Below are 16,626 nucleotides of genomic sequence, written 5' to 3'. Positions count from 1 at the left end.
GCGGGGAGAAGAACAAAGCCACACTGAGCTGGGAGTGGAAGGGGTGGGTGGAGGAGAGGGGACGGCTGGTGGGGGAGGGACGGGCCACCAGTGGGTAGGAATGCCAGGGTTTGTCACCACTCAGAACTTGGGCCAGTTAGGAAGCCTCTCAGAGACAACAGTAGGACCAACCCAAGACTGTCATGAGGATGTCATTCAAGTGAGGATAAAAAATGCTTAGAACAATGCCTGGCGCGTAATAAGAATTCCATAACCCCGAGCTGCTGGTGATGTTTGTACTATTATCATTTAAATGATTTGCCCACAACCTTCCAGTGCCTCCTGAGGGCTTGCACGAGTGTGTCCACGCACTTGCACTCGTCCACAGTGGGCAACAGGTCCTGTCTGCAGGGGCACTGCAGCAAGCGTCCCAGTTCCCCGTGAAAAAGTCCTTGTGGAAAAGGGGGCCTGGGAGAGCCCGGAGAATAAGGAGAAAACCTGAGCTTTGTGTCGGCCATGAGCAAGGACCTGAAGCCCTGCACAAGCAGCAGGACTGGCCACGGAAGATCGGGGAGGCAGGGGCTTGGATGCTAGTCCTCGATTACAGGGTGACTATGGAGATTGGAGGGTGGTGTCTGCCGGAGAGCTCTGCAAACTGTCAGGTGCATTATACATGGGGTGCCATTCTCTGTTAAAAAGGGGGGCTTAGACTAGACTAATGGTTCCCAAAACACATTTCCTGAATTCTAGGCCCACCCCACACCTGGGCCCAGGAATCTGCATTTGAAAAACTTCCCTCGTAGACCCTGAAGCAGATGAATGGTTGCGTAGACCAGTACGTGGAAACCCCAGGACTAGAAAGCTGATCTCAGAGGCCCCTTCTAACCCTCAAATTTATGTTTTTTTACCCCCTGCAGTCCCCTCCTCACTCTGATTATAGAATATTGAAATGTTAAAAAATGAATAAAAGTTTCCTGCAATGAGAGGCCCAATAGGCCCAGGGCTCGGGTCATCAGCATTTGGTTTCCAGGAGAAACTACCAGGGCAGCAGGACGGAGGATGTGTGGTACACTTAATAGGTCGACAGGTCCAGAAGAGGGCACGAAGAGCAGACCCGAGTGCTGAGTCTGGTTCAGGCACTAACCCATATGTGACTCAGGTAGTGTCATATCTCCTCCCTGCTGGGGTGCCCAAGTATGGAAGTGGGGACACCAAGGGCCAGGGTAACAGGGATGAAGTCATGGTTGGGCTGGGGTGAAGGGAGGGCCCCAATATCCTGGGAAGGCACACCTACCTGTACAATGGGGTTGTGCAGGTTCTTCTGAACTGGGCCGGGACTGTCGCCCTATAGCCAAAGGAGAAGAGAAAGATGAAACAGCAGAGACAAATGACACACGAGAGCAGAGGTAGCCCACAGGGCATGGGGTCTTCCATGAAAGGAAGCCATCCCTTAGGGACTACCCTGCCTCTGTAGTGAAAAACCCCTCCAACCACCCTGAATCAGACACTCCCAGGTGGCTTGATGGGCAGGGCCTGGGGTTCATTGAGTTACTGTCTAGATCCGGGGTCCTGGCCAGAGAGTCTTGGGTGCTCTTATGCCTGCTCTGGCCTCTTGACTCCCAACACCCTCTGACCAATAAATTAGTCACTCAAAGGCTTCTAAGTTCCTGTCTCACTTGGTCCAGTTCATCACATGATGAACTGGAGGTTGGTTTTACTTGGTCCTTTTCATCAAAAAATTTAATTTTATAGACAAAAGGCACAAAAATAAAGAATTTCAGGACAGGAAGACTTGGGAGACTGTCGCCTCTAACTCCCCCACATACAACACAATGCATCTCTTATTTTGTGGACTTATTAGCCTGATTTACAGATAAACAGGCTCTGCCAATCCAACATCATGGAGCTAATTAAAAGCAGAGCTACAGCTCAAATTCTGGACAGTCTGGTTCCTCCTGGCCCAGTGCTCCTTCCTGCGGGTGTACAAAAGCCTTCACTAACTACATCCCAGAATCAGTCTGCCTTGCCTGGGGGCAAACAGATCATTTGGATCACAAAAGGAATCACTGTAGGGAGACTCCTGGTGGTTGTTTCCAGAATTGCAGGCAAAGTGATTATGAAGAAACAAGGTGTCACTTGGGCCAGTGTCCATCAACTTTCTCCAACCTCTCTGTGCTGAGCCCCCACCCTGGCTCTAAATTAGTGGCCAGAGAAGGAGAGGTTGGTGGGGTCCTCAGTCCAGACTGGGTTGTTCTTGCTGGTGCCAGGTCAAACGCCTGAGAACAGAGGATTGGTTTACCTGGAGCTATTTTCAGGCTCTTCCTGGCTTACCTGTGTGTACCTCTGTTGAGATGTGGGATGAAGGTGGTTTGGGGAGGGTGGGGTTGGAACAAATGGTAGTTTAGTCTTTAGTACCATCTCAAGATTTGCAAACAGAACTCATTGGCAGAGAACTAGAATAGGTTTACTCTGGGTATGGCCATCTTGGCCAAATTTAAGAGGAAGAGAATGAGGCCAGTGCCCACTGAAATGCCTGTATTCAAACAACTGGTTTATCAAAGCACCCATTTCCTGGCAGCAGGGCCCTGTTAAGGTGAGTCTGGAAATCAATGTGCTGGATATGCTGCCTGTAGCAGCAGGTATGTGCCAAGGCCAGGTCAGGCAAAAGGCTAGGCCTGTTGTCAAATGAAGAGAAAGAAAGATGAGGTTTTCTAGGCCTTCAGAGAACCCTTTCTGGGGAATGGATTTTCCAGCAGCATTTCGGCTGTCAGAGTCCCCATGGGTCCATTATGAGTAGACCAAAAGATATGGCCCTTGGGAAGGTATTCTCATTTGGGGTGTGCAGAGATATTATAGGGTGTCTAGCCTATGCTTTAAGAGTGAAGGGCACTGCTGGCTGTAGGTGTAACTTAGCAGTGGCCCCTGAGAACCAGAAATTGGACATCAGAGGGCCCCTCAAGTGGCCCGCCTTCCTTGTTTTGGTTCTGTCAGTCAAGACAGCTTTTGTCACTTGGGTTCTCTCCTCGGGACAAGAGAAGAACACATTACTTCCTTTTATAATTATAACGCCCCAGTTAAAAAAGAACCCCAGCCCTTAGTGGGGCCCCAGGCCTTCTCCCCATCCTGATGTGGGCTAAGTAAGGCCCCGGGCTCCTGCTGCTCACATCACCAGGCTGGGGCCACTTATTTGAAGTTTAGTCTTAGCTATTTTTATAAGCGCTTTTCAATGTTATTGTAGATAGAAAAAAAATTTCCATTATGATTACTTGTATGGAGAAAAGTTATTGATTTTTATAAATGGATTTTCAACCAGTCCCATTATGTACTAGCTTATTATTAGTTCTAATGGCTTTTCAAGGTTATTCTCTTGAGTTTTCCAGGTTGATAATCCTATCACTTTCAAGTAGTGGTTATTTTGTCTTTCTTTCCCACTATAGTCACCTCATTTTTTTTTTTTTTTTGAATTATCTATCTCACTGGTTAATAAAGCAACATTAACTGAGTTTTAGAGAAAGCCTCCCCATGCATTTGAAGACCTATTGTGTCTCAGGACATGGTAGGGGAGCCCTCTGTATTATCAGCCACGTGATGGAACACAAATGAAGAGTGGCCCCCACACCACGACTCCAGTGTTTCACGTTAAAGCCTAGACATGGATGGTATCCTGTCCTCAGACACTTGACCCACCTTTGTTCACCCCCTTATTCACTGAGAGTCTGTCTGTCTGCCCTGCTAGACATTAAGAGTTAGCTGACTAGGGACATGTGCCTCTTGGTATCTGGTGCCCAGCATGCAGACATGTACCTCTTGGTAGCGGGCGCGCAGTATGCAATCAAAAAGCATTTCATTAAATAAGCAATGCAAACAGGACAAATTCATGGATGCCTCTCCAAAGGCAATATGCAACAAAGCTGGAAGCTCAAAAACATCCGGCTCATTCCTGGATGAAGGACAGAGAGCTGGCCCTCTAGGGAAATGCAGTGTGCTGGTAAGGCCCCGAGCTCCGGAGGGTCACGTGTGGGAGGAGAAGCCCACGGTCCCAGACACAGCCCACCTGAGGAACCCCGGGCTGCACAGACCCCATGGCCGTCCCAGGCCCGCCTTCCTCAGGATTTTCCTTGCCCTCCCGGACACAAGGAGCAAATGGGCCTCCTTTCTTTCTCTCCCCACATCCATCTCTTCTTGCAAAAGGAAAGAACAGAACAGGAAATGCCTTCGCCAGAATGCTCCCTGGGTGGACGAGAGGAAACAGCGGGTACGTCTTCACCCCTCCACCCGCCCAGCAGTTTCCGGGCAGGGCCCAGGGCCCAGGCCCTGCTGCTGCTAGCCTTACGTTGCAGAGGGAGTGTGTCCGGTGTCGAGGGGAGTTGATGTCACTTGGTGTGGATGACCGGTCGCCTTCTGCAGCAGATGCGTCGGAGATGACAGAGGGCTGCCGGGAGTGGCAGGGGCTCACCCTGACCGCTGGAAAGCAGGGACAGCTGGTAAGTGAGGGATGGAGAGAATGTCCTCGCCTCTACTGCCTTGCAGGCGATTCCACCCAATGCCCCCATTATACAGATAGAACACTGAGACGTAGAGGGGACGTGCCCAGCTCTCCACCCCTCTATTCCACAGCCCCACATGTCACCAGAGGGCAGCTGCCAGGAAGAAGCTTCCAGAGCCTCCTGATCCAATTAGGCTCCCTCCTAACTAGGGTGAAGGAGAGGAGGAGGCAGGAGTTTCCAGGGACCTCCGTGACCGTCCTCACAATGCTCCCACCACCTGGATGTGCCCTAAACCTGGTGCAATCCTAACTGCTGGTCAATACCAGCTTCCCAAGGCCCCCACACCTCACACCCAATCACCATCGGTGCCTCTAAACACAACCGCAAAGCCGTCTACTTCTGTCCAAACCCACTGCCACCACCTGAGCCCAAGCCACCACCGTCTCTTGCCTGGAAGACCAGGGCAGCCTCCCAGGGGGCCTCCCTGCCTCTAACCCTCACACGGCAGTGAGAGCCAGGCATCACCTGGTCACCTTCGGTAAAAACGCACATCCCTCCTCCTGGCCTCTGAAGCCTGGAAGGACTACAGCCCCGCCCATCCCACCAGCCTTGGCTTGTGTCACACCGGCCTTCTGACAGTGCCCCACATGTGCCATCTCCCTCCTGTCTCGGCCTTGTCCTGCTGCCCACTGGCTCACTCTCATCATTCAGGTCTCAGCCTGTCCCGAGAGAAGCTTCCCCAAATGATCGGCTCTCCCCACTGTCTTTTTTTCCATCAAAGCCCTTGTTTTCTGTTGCTTTCTCTCCCTGTGCTAATTAGAATCTAATCTTTCTCTCCTGTGTGTCAGCTTAGTTATATGCGTGTTGTCTGTCTTCACACCTCCAACACCAGCGACACAAGGACAGGCAGCCTGGGTGTCTTATCCACGTTGATCCCCATGGCACATAGTAGGTACTCAAGAGTTGCTGAATGAAAGGCTCAGCTTGGAAGCCACAGCCAGAAGCCTGCCCAAGTCCCCCAGAAAACTGCTCTCCTGTCTGCAGGCAGTGGCACTGGATGGAGGATGCACTTTGACAACACAGACTGAGGGCCTACTATGTGCACGTACCATGTGAACAATAGGACTATATTTCTGAGAAAGACAGTCCTTGCCACCCATGGCCATATGGTCTCAGTGGGGGAGGAGCTCTGGAGTCAGAACTTGGGTTTGGGTTCCCAGCTAGATGATGGCAAGACTTTGGGGCTCCAAAGGCCAGCTGCCTGTACCCAACCTGTACCTATGACAGAAAGGCAGCCACTCAGGGGAGGCTAGGTGGGAGACCAGAGCTAGGTGGGCTGCAGATGTGCAGAGGGATTTGGGGCTTGTACCGTGGCCAATGGGTGCAGATGCTGCCCGGAGGCTGGGCCCTTCCTCCCCCCAGCGCCTGGAGCAAACACCTGTGCCATTTATTTCTGGCCCTCCCACACATTCTGTGATTGCATGGAGCTGTCAATCAAGGAACTTGGCTGTCTCCCCTCCCGAAGGATGCCCACGTGACCCAGGCTGGAGAATCAGTGTACCCACTCCCCAGACATGGTGACTGGTCCAGGGGTGGGCATATGACTCTGGCTGGCCAACAGAGTCCTTTGGAATTTGCTATGGACACAGAGAAAGAGAGAGTTTCTCCTTCTCAAGACTTTTGAGCTGTAAGGGCCTTAAAAAACAAACAAACAAAAGGCTGGAACTGCTAGGGACTGTTTTGCTGCCTCATGGAAAGAAACAAATTAAAGATGAAGCCAGTGGAGACAAGCTGAGCTGAGAGGCGAAGAGAGACAGGCCTAGGAATTGTCTGAAACTCAGGATCCAGCTCTGCCTGAGGTCCACCTCTTAGACTTTTCGGTTCCACAAGGCTCTGATCTCTGCCCTACACCCCACTAAGCAGCTATAGTGCGATTAAAGGGGCGGCCTTCCCCACTGGGTCAGATGGCTTCCTAAGAGGCCCCCACAGCTGTGGCTGGGCCAGGCTGGGCCAGGACTCACCTTGCCGATCTGCGGGGTGGGGCGGGTGCGAGTGGTAGAGCGTCTGCTGGCTCTGCCGGATGGCCGCGGTCAGCGGGAGGTCCGCCTGTACCACCCACTCCTGGTTACCGTTGAGCACGGTCTCGCCGGGCATGGCGAGTGAATGCCGCTTGGGGACGTCCTTAGTCAGCGTAGCTAAGGACTGCTTGGCCTGGAGAGAGAGCCAGGAGACAGGAAGAGGATGACGTGATCAAGGGGACCTCTTGGCCGGCTGCTCGGCCATCACCCGTCATAATGAGAAACCCAAAACTGACCTCTGTCCCGGGGTGCCTCGGGCTCTGTGCCGTGTACCAATCAGCAAGTCAAGCCCTGCACTGCACTGCAAGCCTCACCTGAGGGCTCACTTTGGGGCTACTCGTTAGTACCTGACAACACAAAGCGAAGCCAGCAACACAGAGAGAAAGGGGGGCCAAGCACACACTTAGCACCCAGTTTTTTGGGTTCTCCAAGGACGAGCTGGGATTGTCCGGAGATTGTAAAAAAATGGTGTTTTGGCTTCCATTACCTTAATTCCTCCCAAATTTAACCTGCAACCTTCCTTTCACAGGTTGCTACGCAGTGCAAGCTGGGCACAGGGCAAATCCTCAACCTGGCTCTTAGGATCACATGAGGAGAATGCCTGGGACACGAGGACGCCCAGAGACAAGTGTGGGGCTGAGTTAGGGCAGGTGGGACCGTGACTGTCCCTTCAGTCGATGACTGAGATCTCTCTTAGCTTTGTATTATCTCACCCCAGGATATATGGAGTTTTATTAGTGGCAATTTCAAATTATTTTGGGGAGAAGAACAGCACATATGACAAATGTATTAATGCATATTCTTGTCATCACGCTCAATTTCTACTCCCCAGCCTCACGCCAAGGCAGAGGGGGGATATGGAGGGGCCCAAGTGTCTCACACTGAGATCTCTGGTGAATCTGACGCTCCAGGGGGTTGCAACAGATGGCAGAGCCACTGTGAGTGCTGGCTTTGCCCCTAATATGGACACTCACAACGAAAAACCTCATCTCATCTCTCCCAGCTCCAGAACTTTCCATACCTTGCCCAAGGCCCCAGGCTCTTCCTGACAGAGCAGTAGTTCTTGAGATGCCAGCTGAACAATGGACAGTCCTTGGCCGAAAGCCTGACACACCCTCATCACACCGATTAGCTGTGTTATTTTAGATAAGTCACTGTGGTCCCTGAGCCTCAGTTTCCCTATCTGTACAATGAAAAGCCTGGACCGAATGATCTTTAGGGTTCTCTCCAGCTCCGATACCCCAAGGAGTCTATAAAATCACTCCTCTTCTACCGCCGGCTCCCGGGAATATAAACCTATACGGGAGGTAGAGGAAGGTCTAGTTGAGGGTGTCAGGCCCACCCCCAAGCCAGTTAATAATCTGCCCGCTCGCTGGCTTAGAAATCCTTCATATGCTCAGTGCAGCAGCCCTGGGTTTCAAGTAGGGAATGTGGAATTATCTATACATGACAGAGGCAAAAGCAGAAGCTCAGAGAGGTCAAGTGGCTTCTCTAAGGATGCACAGCAGGCATGACATCCAAGCTGGGCTCCAAGCCTCGGTGCTCCTTGTGGGTTACGGAGCCCACGCTCCTCTGGGACAAGAAAACAACCAGCATAAGAGATGCAGACGCCGAGTCCACAAGACAGAGAACGGGGTGTGTCTGGTGACCTGGCTTGGGACTGGGCTCATCCAGTGAAGTACTCGGTAAAAACCTGCAGAACAGATGGGAGCAGGCCTCTGCTGTGTCGGGGCCATCAGCCCTGGGAATCAGCTCTGCCCACTCACAAAGAGAACAATGGGGTGATGCCGCTGCTGAAAGCAGCGGGGCTGGGTGTGTCTGAGTGCTGCCATGTGCTTGCAGCAGCCCCGGGACCAAGAAGACGCACGTTTCCTGGTCCACTGCACCCGACTTGGGACCATGTCTGTCTTCCCCTCCAGGTGCACGCACCTCCTGGCCCTCCATCCTGGCACTGCTTTCGGGCAGCTGTCCCACTCCCTTGCATCCTCATGCTCCATCCATCTTGGCTACCCAGAAAGTGGACTCAGGGGAAAGGAGCACCCAGATGGGTCTGCCATCGTGTGGGAGTTAACTCTCTGCTCTGACCTCTTGCAAACATTCCCAACCACATACATGGGGAGCACAGGAAAGTTCCAAGCTGCCCCTGAAACAAGCTGCTCCTTTATTGCAGCACAGGAAGAGGCCCGGACAGGGCCACTCTCCTGTCTCCGCTAGGCTTTCTTCTCCCAGGTGGAGCCTCACCTCTGTCGGGGCCTGGGAGTGGCACCTTCTAACTTGGCAGGCAGCTTGACATCATCGCTACCTGATAACTGCGAGGTCCTCTGCGGTTAGTCCTACACGATGGAGTGGTTTATCTGTGAGTTCCGAACCACGGGAACCTCTCCCAAACCGCCCACTCACAACTTTAAACCTCTGACAGTTACAACTGAGCCGTGTACTGCAGACAAGGCATGTGAGGTCTTGATTTAAAACCCGCACGCACCCGGGGTGCCGCACTGGGTCACCTCCCCATGGCAATTCACACAGCGCTTCTGACTAATCTCTTCCGCTAAATGCAATTTAATGCTGGGAGCGCCCCTTGAGCTCTGACATCTGACATACACTTCTCTCTGCGCCTCCACACCCTTCTGAGCGCTCTGAACCCAGAGCGTCAAGCTTCTGGGAACTGATGAGTTGCTCAAACACCTCAATGTGACAAAAGTCAGACAGAACTAGGTTCATACTACGCGTTTGCTATTTAAGTGCTGTGTGACCTTGAGGAAGTTACTCCAGCACTCTGAGCTTCAGGGTCTTCATTGGTAAGATGGAGAGACTGAGGGATCGTTTCTATGTAAGTAGCGACCCCTGGAGTTGTGCAATGAGTTAGCCCAGTACAGCAATTCTGAGCTTGTGACTCTGTGATTTCAGAGGTGGCCTCTGAAGTCAGACTGCCTGGATTTGATGCCGGCTCTGCCACTTCCCGGCAAGGGGATCCTTAGAGAGGCCCCTTAACTATCCGTGCCTTCATGTCCTCACCTGTCTGATGGGAATAACACGGTTGCTATGGAGAGCGCTTGCCCTGTGGTAAAAATACTCAATAAATGTAAGCGACTGTTATTATGAAACACTTTCTACTTCCCAAATAGAAGTCAGATGTGGAATAAGTCCCATGAAGGCCCAGGATACTGTCTGGCCAATTGTCACGTTCAACAAGTAGAAGTGAAGATGACTATTAGGATTATTTATGTCCTCCTAAGATCGGGCGATAAGATCCAAGAGGCGGAAGGGGAGAGCCGTGTAGGGCTCTGCTCTCGCCCACCCTCTGGGTCAGGCTGAGGAAGACCCCCTCGCTCCCCCTCAACTGCCTGGAGGGCCTGCCGACCTGCAGGTCAGGACACGCTTCCATGTTAGACAGTGAGTCTGGCCCTGAGGGATGCTGTGACTGCTTCTAACCGGAATCCTTCACCTGCTTTTCAAGGATTCCTGCCTGTCTAGGGAATATCTCTCCTGGCCAAAGGCTGGGAGGATCTGGGCCCTGGAACCTTCCAAAAACACACAAGGAGGGTCATGCTTCCGTGAACTCAAGCTGCACAGACTCTGCATTGGCACCAAACAGGTATCACGCTGGCTACAAGTTGACTCAACTATCCCCTTCCAGTGCTTTCACAGATCTCAGGGTTGCCGGTGGCAGCGGGTCTGGCATGGAGGTGGCAGCATGACCTGATGAGGCAAATAGTGGCTGCACACAGTCTCCAGCAACTGTAGGCTTTGGAGGTGGAGGGGACACATCAGACTCGGGCAGGCCCTGAGATCACGTGAGGTGGACGAGGGCCTGAGATCAGGCCCAGTGCTGGGAGCTGGTTGTGGGCAAGGACCTACAACAGCAGTGGCCCAGGGCGGCGAGGTGACGCTTGTGGGGCTGGTTTCCTCAGAGACAGGGCAGGCGCGGTGGCAACCCACAGCTTGACTGTCAGAAAAGGAACCGAGGCTTGGGTTCCTTTTCTGTCCCCTGCTGCTCGATCTAGCCTCTCACTCATCCCTCTCTGTGCTTGACTCTCACTGGGGCCTACGGGGGCTGTCTTTTTACAGATGAGGAAACTGAGGCACAGGTAGGTTAAAAGTGACTTGTTCAAAGGACCCATAATAACTGACCAGTGGAACGGACACGAGACCCCATGTCCCGTCTTCCCGGTGGCCTGAGGACAGGATTGGCCTAAGTCTAGGGCATCAATAACTGACAGCTGACGTCACTGAGAATCCAGAGCACGCTCGTTCAGATTCACCATCACTTTGCCTCACCATCGCCCCAGGAGGGTCTTGCCCTGATTGTGTACATGTGGGAACCGAAGCTCGGAAAGGTCAAGTCCCCTGTCAAGGATTACAAAGCCAGAAAGTGGCAGGACCCAAGCTGGGTCTGTGCTGGAACTGAATGGCCAGTGCACAGACAGACACAGAGACCAGGGAATCCGCGCTTGATTCTTGAGCAACGCCCTACTTACAGGGAGGAGTGGTTTTCAACAGGGCGAACTCCTCCCAGAGAACCCTGGGAAATGTCTCGAGACTTTCTGGTTTTCGGGAAGGGCTACTGGCATCTGTGGGTGGAGGCCAGGGGTGCTGCTACACGTCCTACAGTGCACGCACGGCACGGCCCTCCGACAGACTTATCTGGCCCCAAATGCCAATAATGCCAAGGGTGACAGACCCTCTTTAGAGAGTGCACAGTAAATATAAAAACCGTTTCCTGCACATCATGGAGCTCAGGGACCACCCAGTTCCCAGCTCTGCCTCTCAACTCCCTGGGCAGCTGGGGGCGAGCTTCCCGAAGCCCTGATTCCTGTTTCCGCACGTGTAAAACGGGCACAACAAGAACATACACCCTGCTGGAGTGACTGCTAACAGAAAGGGCTTCTTTTTAGGGTGATGAACTTGTTCTGGAACGGGATAGGGGTGACAGTTGCACAACCCTGGGAGGATATTCAAAACCACTGAACTGTGCATCTTAAGAGTGTTAATTCATGGTATGTGAATTATAGCTCATACATATAAAACAACTTATGAAAAATATATACATGCACCGCACAGGGAGAGCCCATGGAACCAATGTGGCTACAGAGGTGAAACTGCTCCGAATGGTGATACGTGGCTTGGTCAGCAGTTATCAGGAACTGTCCCCTCCCCATTAGGGACCACTGAGCAGGCCACTCAGTATGGAGTCCTGGCTTCCCCACCTCTCTGACTTCCCTGGCTCCGACCGTCCACCTTCCTACTGTGCCTGTGAGCTCCTTGCGTCCTCCAATGCACGCCCGTGCACGTAAACTAGCCAGAGCTGCTTTCTGTTGCTGCAACCCAAGGACGTGAGGCACACATGCAGGAAGGCGCCCCCCCGCCTTTGGTCTCGCCCGGGCCAGCAGTGAGTGGGGGTTGCTGGACACCACCACCTGGAGCAGGCAGCCCTGGAGGCCTCCAGGTGGTGAACCAGGTGGGGACCTCAGTCAGGTGGACACCCCAACAACACTGGGGCTGCCATGGCCCAGTGGCTTTTCTTAGGAAAGCTCCCATCCTTTGCCTCTGAGCCCTTTTTTTGTTACAACAAATCCACCACCCTGAGCTGCAAACATTCACCCTAACTATTCACACATAGCAAAGGGGCCTGCCCAGAGGAGGAGGCAAGAACCTGTTTCGTTGGCCAGAACGAAAGCAGGTTGAGTAATCCAGAGGTGATCTGGCTCCCAATCCTGGAAGACCCTGGAATTCCACTGGGGGCTTGAGGCCACTGCTCCAAGGCAAGGAAGACACCTCAGGCCATCCACAGGGCCCGAGAGACCTAGGAGAACAGGGGCCTTGCCTCACCCTGCACCCCCTTCACATATCTTCAACTTGAAAGGGTCCTATATGGGCTGCAGGTGGCAGCAGTTCTGCCAGCACCACTGATCCCACTGGTGGGAAGCCCCCCACCTCCACCCCAAGGGGGACCTAGCAGCTGTAGCTATTTCCAGTTCTTACCACTAGGGGTCAGCACTGGATTAGGAGATTCAGGAGGGACCCAGGAACCCCGCGACGTGCCCCTGGGGCAGGCAGGCAACAATCCTGAAGGGTGTGAGCAGAAAATCTTCATCTTGTCCTACCATCACTCACCAGGTACAGGCACCACGCTAAGCACTTCCTTTGCATTATTTCACTGAAATCCTCACAAGAGTGCTATGGAGCCCTATTGGATACATGCAATTACCCTATTTAGCTTTGATGAAACTGAGGCCCAGAGAGGTAGACGGTCCTGCCCAAGGTCACACAGCTAGAAAGTGATGGGGTGGATTTGACCCAGAAACCATGGCTGTGACCACACTGTTAGCGGGCAGCTGCACTCTGCAGAAGAACGCTGAGCTGTGGAGGCCTCCCCGCCCCTCAGCAGCCCCTTGCACACGCTCCTCCCAGCTGCTAACATCGAGGCCCTGGCAGTTTCAAAAGTCCTCTATGTCCTGAGCTTCCCAGAGTTTCCCAGCCGCCTCGTGAGGCAGGCTGGGCGGGATAAAGACCCTCCTCCCCACCCCAGTACTAGATAAAGGGCACTGAAGCCCAGAGAAATTCAGTGAGAGGCCCAAGCTCACACAAGAGCAGGCAGAACCGAACCTCAGGGCTCTGGACCTGGGTTTATCTCCCAGGCCCAGACACACCACACCTGGGCTCTGTCACCACACGCGGTCTGTGCACCTCTGTGGAAAACACAGCACTTGGAAGTATTTGGAAGGTTTGTTTTGGATTAGATAAAAGTAACAGTTTTTTCCTTGACAACCCAAGTAAGACATTTTCACTATAGATGAAAATGGGGGGAAGGAAATAAAAGTCACTTATAATTCTAGTCCCTGGAGATAACCATTATTTTTTTGGTGTATTTTCTCCCAAATATTTTCCTAAACAAATATGCATATTTTAAACAAAAATATTCCCCCCCCCCCCAGTCTCCAAGCAGATCCCTTCAAACGGATGCCCGGGATGGGTGAAGGCAGGGTGGGGAGGGGTCTCACCATGGCCAGCTCAGCCTCCAGCTCCTTCATCCGGTTGTCCTTGAGGTCCAGCTGGGAGCGCAGCGCCGTGGCATGGTCCGTGGCCTCCTTGGCTTGGCGTCGCAGCTCCCACTTCTCACGCTCCAGAAGGTCCTTCTCCTTCGCCAGAGCTTTGACGGCGTCCTCGCTCTCCTGCAGGGGGAGAGCACCAGGGGTGTGACCACCAGGGGTAAGGGGCCTCCTCTTGGCCCAGAGACACCAGAGGGCTCTAGGCCCCCAGACCAGAGGAAGATGCCAGGAGGCCTTACGGCACGTGGCTTGTTCGGGCTCTGGAGTGAGAAAGCCCTGGGTTTGAATCCCGGCTGTGCCACAGGCTGGCTGCGGTACTGGAACAGAGACAGACTGTTAGTAGATGCGCAGTAAATATTTTTCAATGCATAAATGAGTCAGTGCATGTAATGGGTAAGGTGTTTTACCTCAAGTCTCGGTTCCTCTGTGTTTAAAATGGGGAGTGCTCAGAACTACTTGTTTCAAAGAACTGTTACATAGATTGACTTCGTGCGAGGGAAATACTTAAACAGAGTCTGACAGAAGTTAGGGTTATTCGTGGGTTTGGAGCTTTGTTCTGTTGTTAGGTGACATGGATGTCATAGGAAAACAGGGACGGAGAAGGAGACACCTGCAGCCCCATCGCTATGGTCCTGCCACCACCCACAAGGTCACAGCCGATGGCGAAACAGGCTGAACCCATCAGCTAGCTGCTGTGTCTGAATGCAGCACAGACCCCTGCTCCCGGCCCGTCCTCCTGCATGGGCTGTTTCCTCTACGACGCTGAGGGAGGGGCCCAGGCTCCAGCTGCGCTGGTCTGGAGCAAAGCCAGCAGGCAAAGCACAGACAGCTGCCTCAGGGCTTGACCTCTGTGGGGAAGAGCCAAGTTTCAGAACAGCAGGCGTCCTTCCCAAGGGAAAGGTCCCAGCAGGGGGCCCTGTCCACCCACCCTGCCCCGGTCTTCCCATTCACCAAATCAAGAGCCAAACTCTAAGTCTCCTTGCAGGAGAGAGGTAGCCACCCTGTGTCATCTAACAACCCCGTCGCCGAAGGCCTGACTTCCAGATGGCCAGGGACTAGGAGGCTGAAGAAGACACTGGTCCCTGTCTCTGTGGCTGTCCCAGAGCTGTAGCTCTGGCTTAGGTTCCAGGGAGTGAGAGTCGGGGTCAAATCCTGGCTTTGCAAGGACGAGCTGCAATGACGATCATGCCTCAGTTTCCTCATCTGTAACATGGGGATAATAGCACATATATGTTAGGGTGTTATTGTGAGGACTGAGAGAGATAATCCATGTCAAGAGCTCATCATGGTGTTGGGCACACAGCAGGCGCTCACTCACTTCACTTGGGTCCCTTCTCAAATGTCTTTTCCCAGCGGCCTTCTCCCAGCGGCCACCTCCACATCTAAGACAGAGGCCCTGGGCTCTCTCCAACCCATTCTTTGTATTGGTACCTGATATTGGTCATTCAACAGGCACACACCGGACAAAAATCCCTGCGCCCACGGGGCTTACACTGAATTGCCCTTCTGCACGCTCCGTGACAGCAGGGATGTGCCATGTCCATCCATCTGCCCACACCCAGGCCCCAGAACAGCAGCCTGGCCAATCACAGCTAACATGTCCTGCTGAATACATGAATGTATGTCGCAGCAAAGTCCGTCATATGGCAGCTTTGGGGACTTGGCTGAGGGGAGGACATGCTTTCTGTGTCACCAGCCCCGGGCTTCTCAGTGTAGTCTAGAGGAGGTGGTGTGGGGGACAGTTCCTTCCAGGACGTGCAGCTGGCACCCGCACTCCAGGGTCAGGATGCCTGGGCGTGAGCCTCAGGTCCGTCCACTGCAAGCTGCAGGACACCGGCCACGTTATTTAACTCCCCCGAACCTCGACCCCTCCATCTGTGAGACACACCCCAAGGTGATGGTCAGGAAGAAATGACAATGCAAGATACAAAGTGACGGATGGTGCTGTTACAAAGTCACGGGCCGAGTTGTGCTCTCGGGCTCTGGCAGCAAGCCTCAGCGCAGGGAGCCATTCCACCTCTGGTTACTTCTCCTCCTTTCTCTTTGAGGCCGGGTTCTGGGGGATCAGGGCAACCACAGGTGACAGGCCTGGGCCCTGGTTCACACCATGGACCGGCTCAGCTCTTTCCAGCAGCCACCTGGATGGGACGCTCTTTCCCTAGGCTGAGCCATGACCTGGGCATCTGCCCCCTGCATCCAGCAGCAAGCCTAACCCATGGAATGGCCCAGGAAGTGAAGTGTGTGGAACCGAACCACGAGATAAGGACCATGCCTTAGAACTTGCTGGTGTACAAGAGGCTGCTTACAAAACGTCCCTGACTTAGGAGGAAGGTGCCCCCTAGGAACCTCAGGATCGTTTTTGTCGCTATGTCACTTTGCAGTCACTGGATGCTCCCGTGGTCATGAGCAGACTGAAGGTTCTAGGCTGGGGGTAAGGCCGGAGGCGCTTTCAGCCTTGAAGACTCTGACACTGTTTCCTGGGACCACATGCCCTGACAGTAGGAGGGCAGGCTCAGCAGAAACAGTCATGAATATTCTGTACACAGGTCAAGTGGCGCTGAGGGTTTTAGGTACGTTATGACATGGAAACCTCAAAACCACCTGCGAGGCAGGATAACTCCCCAACACAGCCACACAGTGTGCTGGAGGTCTTGGTCCTTGTTGGCAACAGCGGCAGGAAAGGAACCAAAAGGAGACTCGCCTGGGGGGTTGGAACCTGCTGGGGGGACAGAGGTGGCTGCCATCATGAGGGTAGGATTTAGCCCAACTGTGCGGGGGCCTTGGATGCCAAGCTGGGAGCTTGGCCTCTGTAGGTCCCTCTGCTCTACAAAGCACACAGGGCTCCCCTGGACAGAAGGGGGGGGTGCAGCGAGGAGGGGATTGCAGAGGGACACGGGCCTGGCAGGACGAAGCAGGCCTGTTGTGACAGTGGCCTCACGCCTCAATATAGCCCTGTGGCCAGCCCTCAGCCCCTAGCCTAGCCCTCTGGCTTAGCGTGAGAACTTCCTCAGCTGAGTTTACGGAAAGTCCCCA

General features: G+C 53.5%; 1 protein-coding gene across 7 annotated transcripts in view; it reads right to left on the bottom strand.

The window, feature by feature from the left end:
* KAZN (kazrin, periplakin interacting protein) overlaps positions 1 to 16,626 on the bottom strand; it is a 1,005,443-nt gene that overhangs the window by 44,437 nt on the left and 944,380 nt on the right. For 5 of the 7 annotated variants that reach the window (XM_033114228.1, XM_033114229.1, XM_033114230.1 and 2 more), the window contains 4 exons: positions 13,546 to 13,716; positions 6,488 to 6,677; positions 4,313 to 4,443; positions 1,274 to 1,324 (listed from right to left, as the gene is read on the bottom strand). In XM_033114228.1, the coding sequence (XP_032970119.1) occupies positions 1,274 to 1,324; positions 4,313 to 4,443; positions 6,488 to 6,677; positions 13,546 to 13,716 (543 nt within the window). The remainder of the gene's footprint in view (positions 1 to 1,273; positions 1,325 to 4,312; positions 4,444 to 6,487; positions 6,678 to 13,545; positions 13,717 to 16,626) is intronic. The other 2 variants (XR_004423856.1, XM_033114233.1) reach the window with 1 other exon arrangement.

This window comes from Rhinolophus ferrumequinum, chromosome 9 (assembly GCF_004115265.2).
Source record: "Rhinolophus ferrumequinum isolate MPI-CBG mRhiFer1 chromosome 9, mRhiFer1_v1.p, whole genome shotgun sequence".
NCBI classification, from domain to species: domain Eukaryota; kingdom Metazoa; phylum Chordata; class Mammalia; order Chiroptera; family Rhinolophidae; genus Rhinolophus; species Rhinolophus ferrumequinum.
This window is presented reverse-complemented; position numbering and strand designations above follow the sequence as displayed.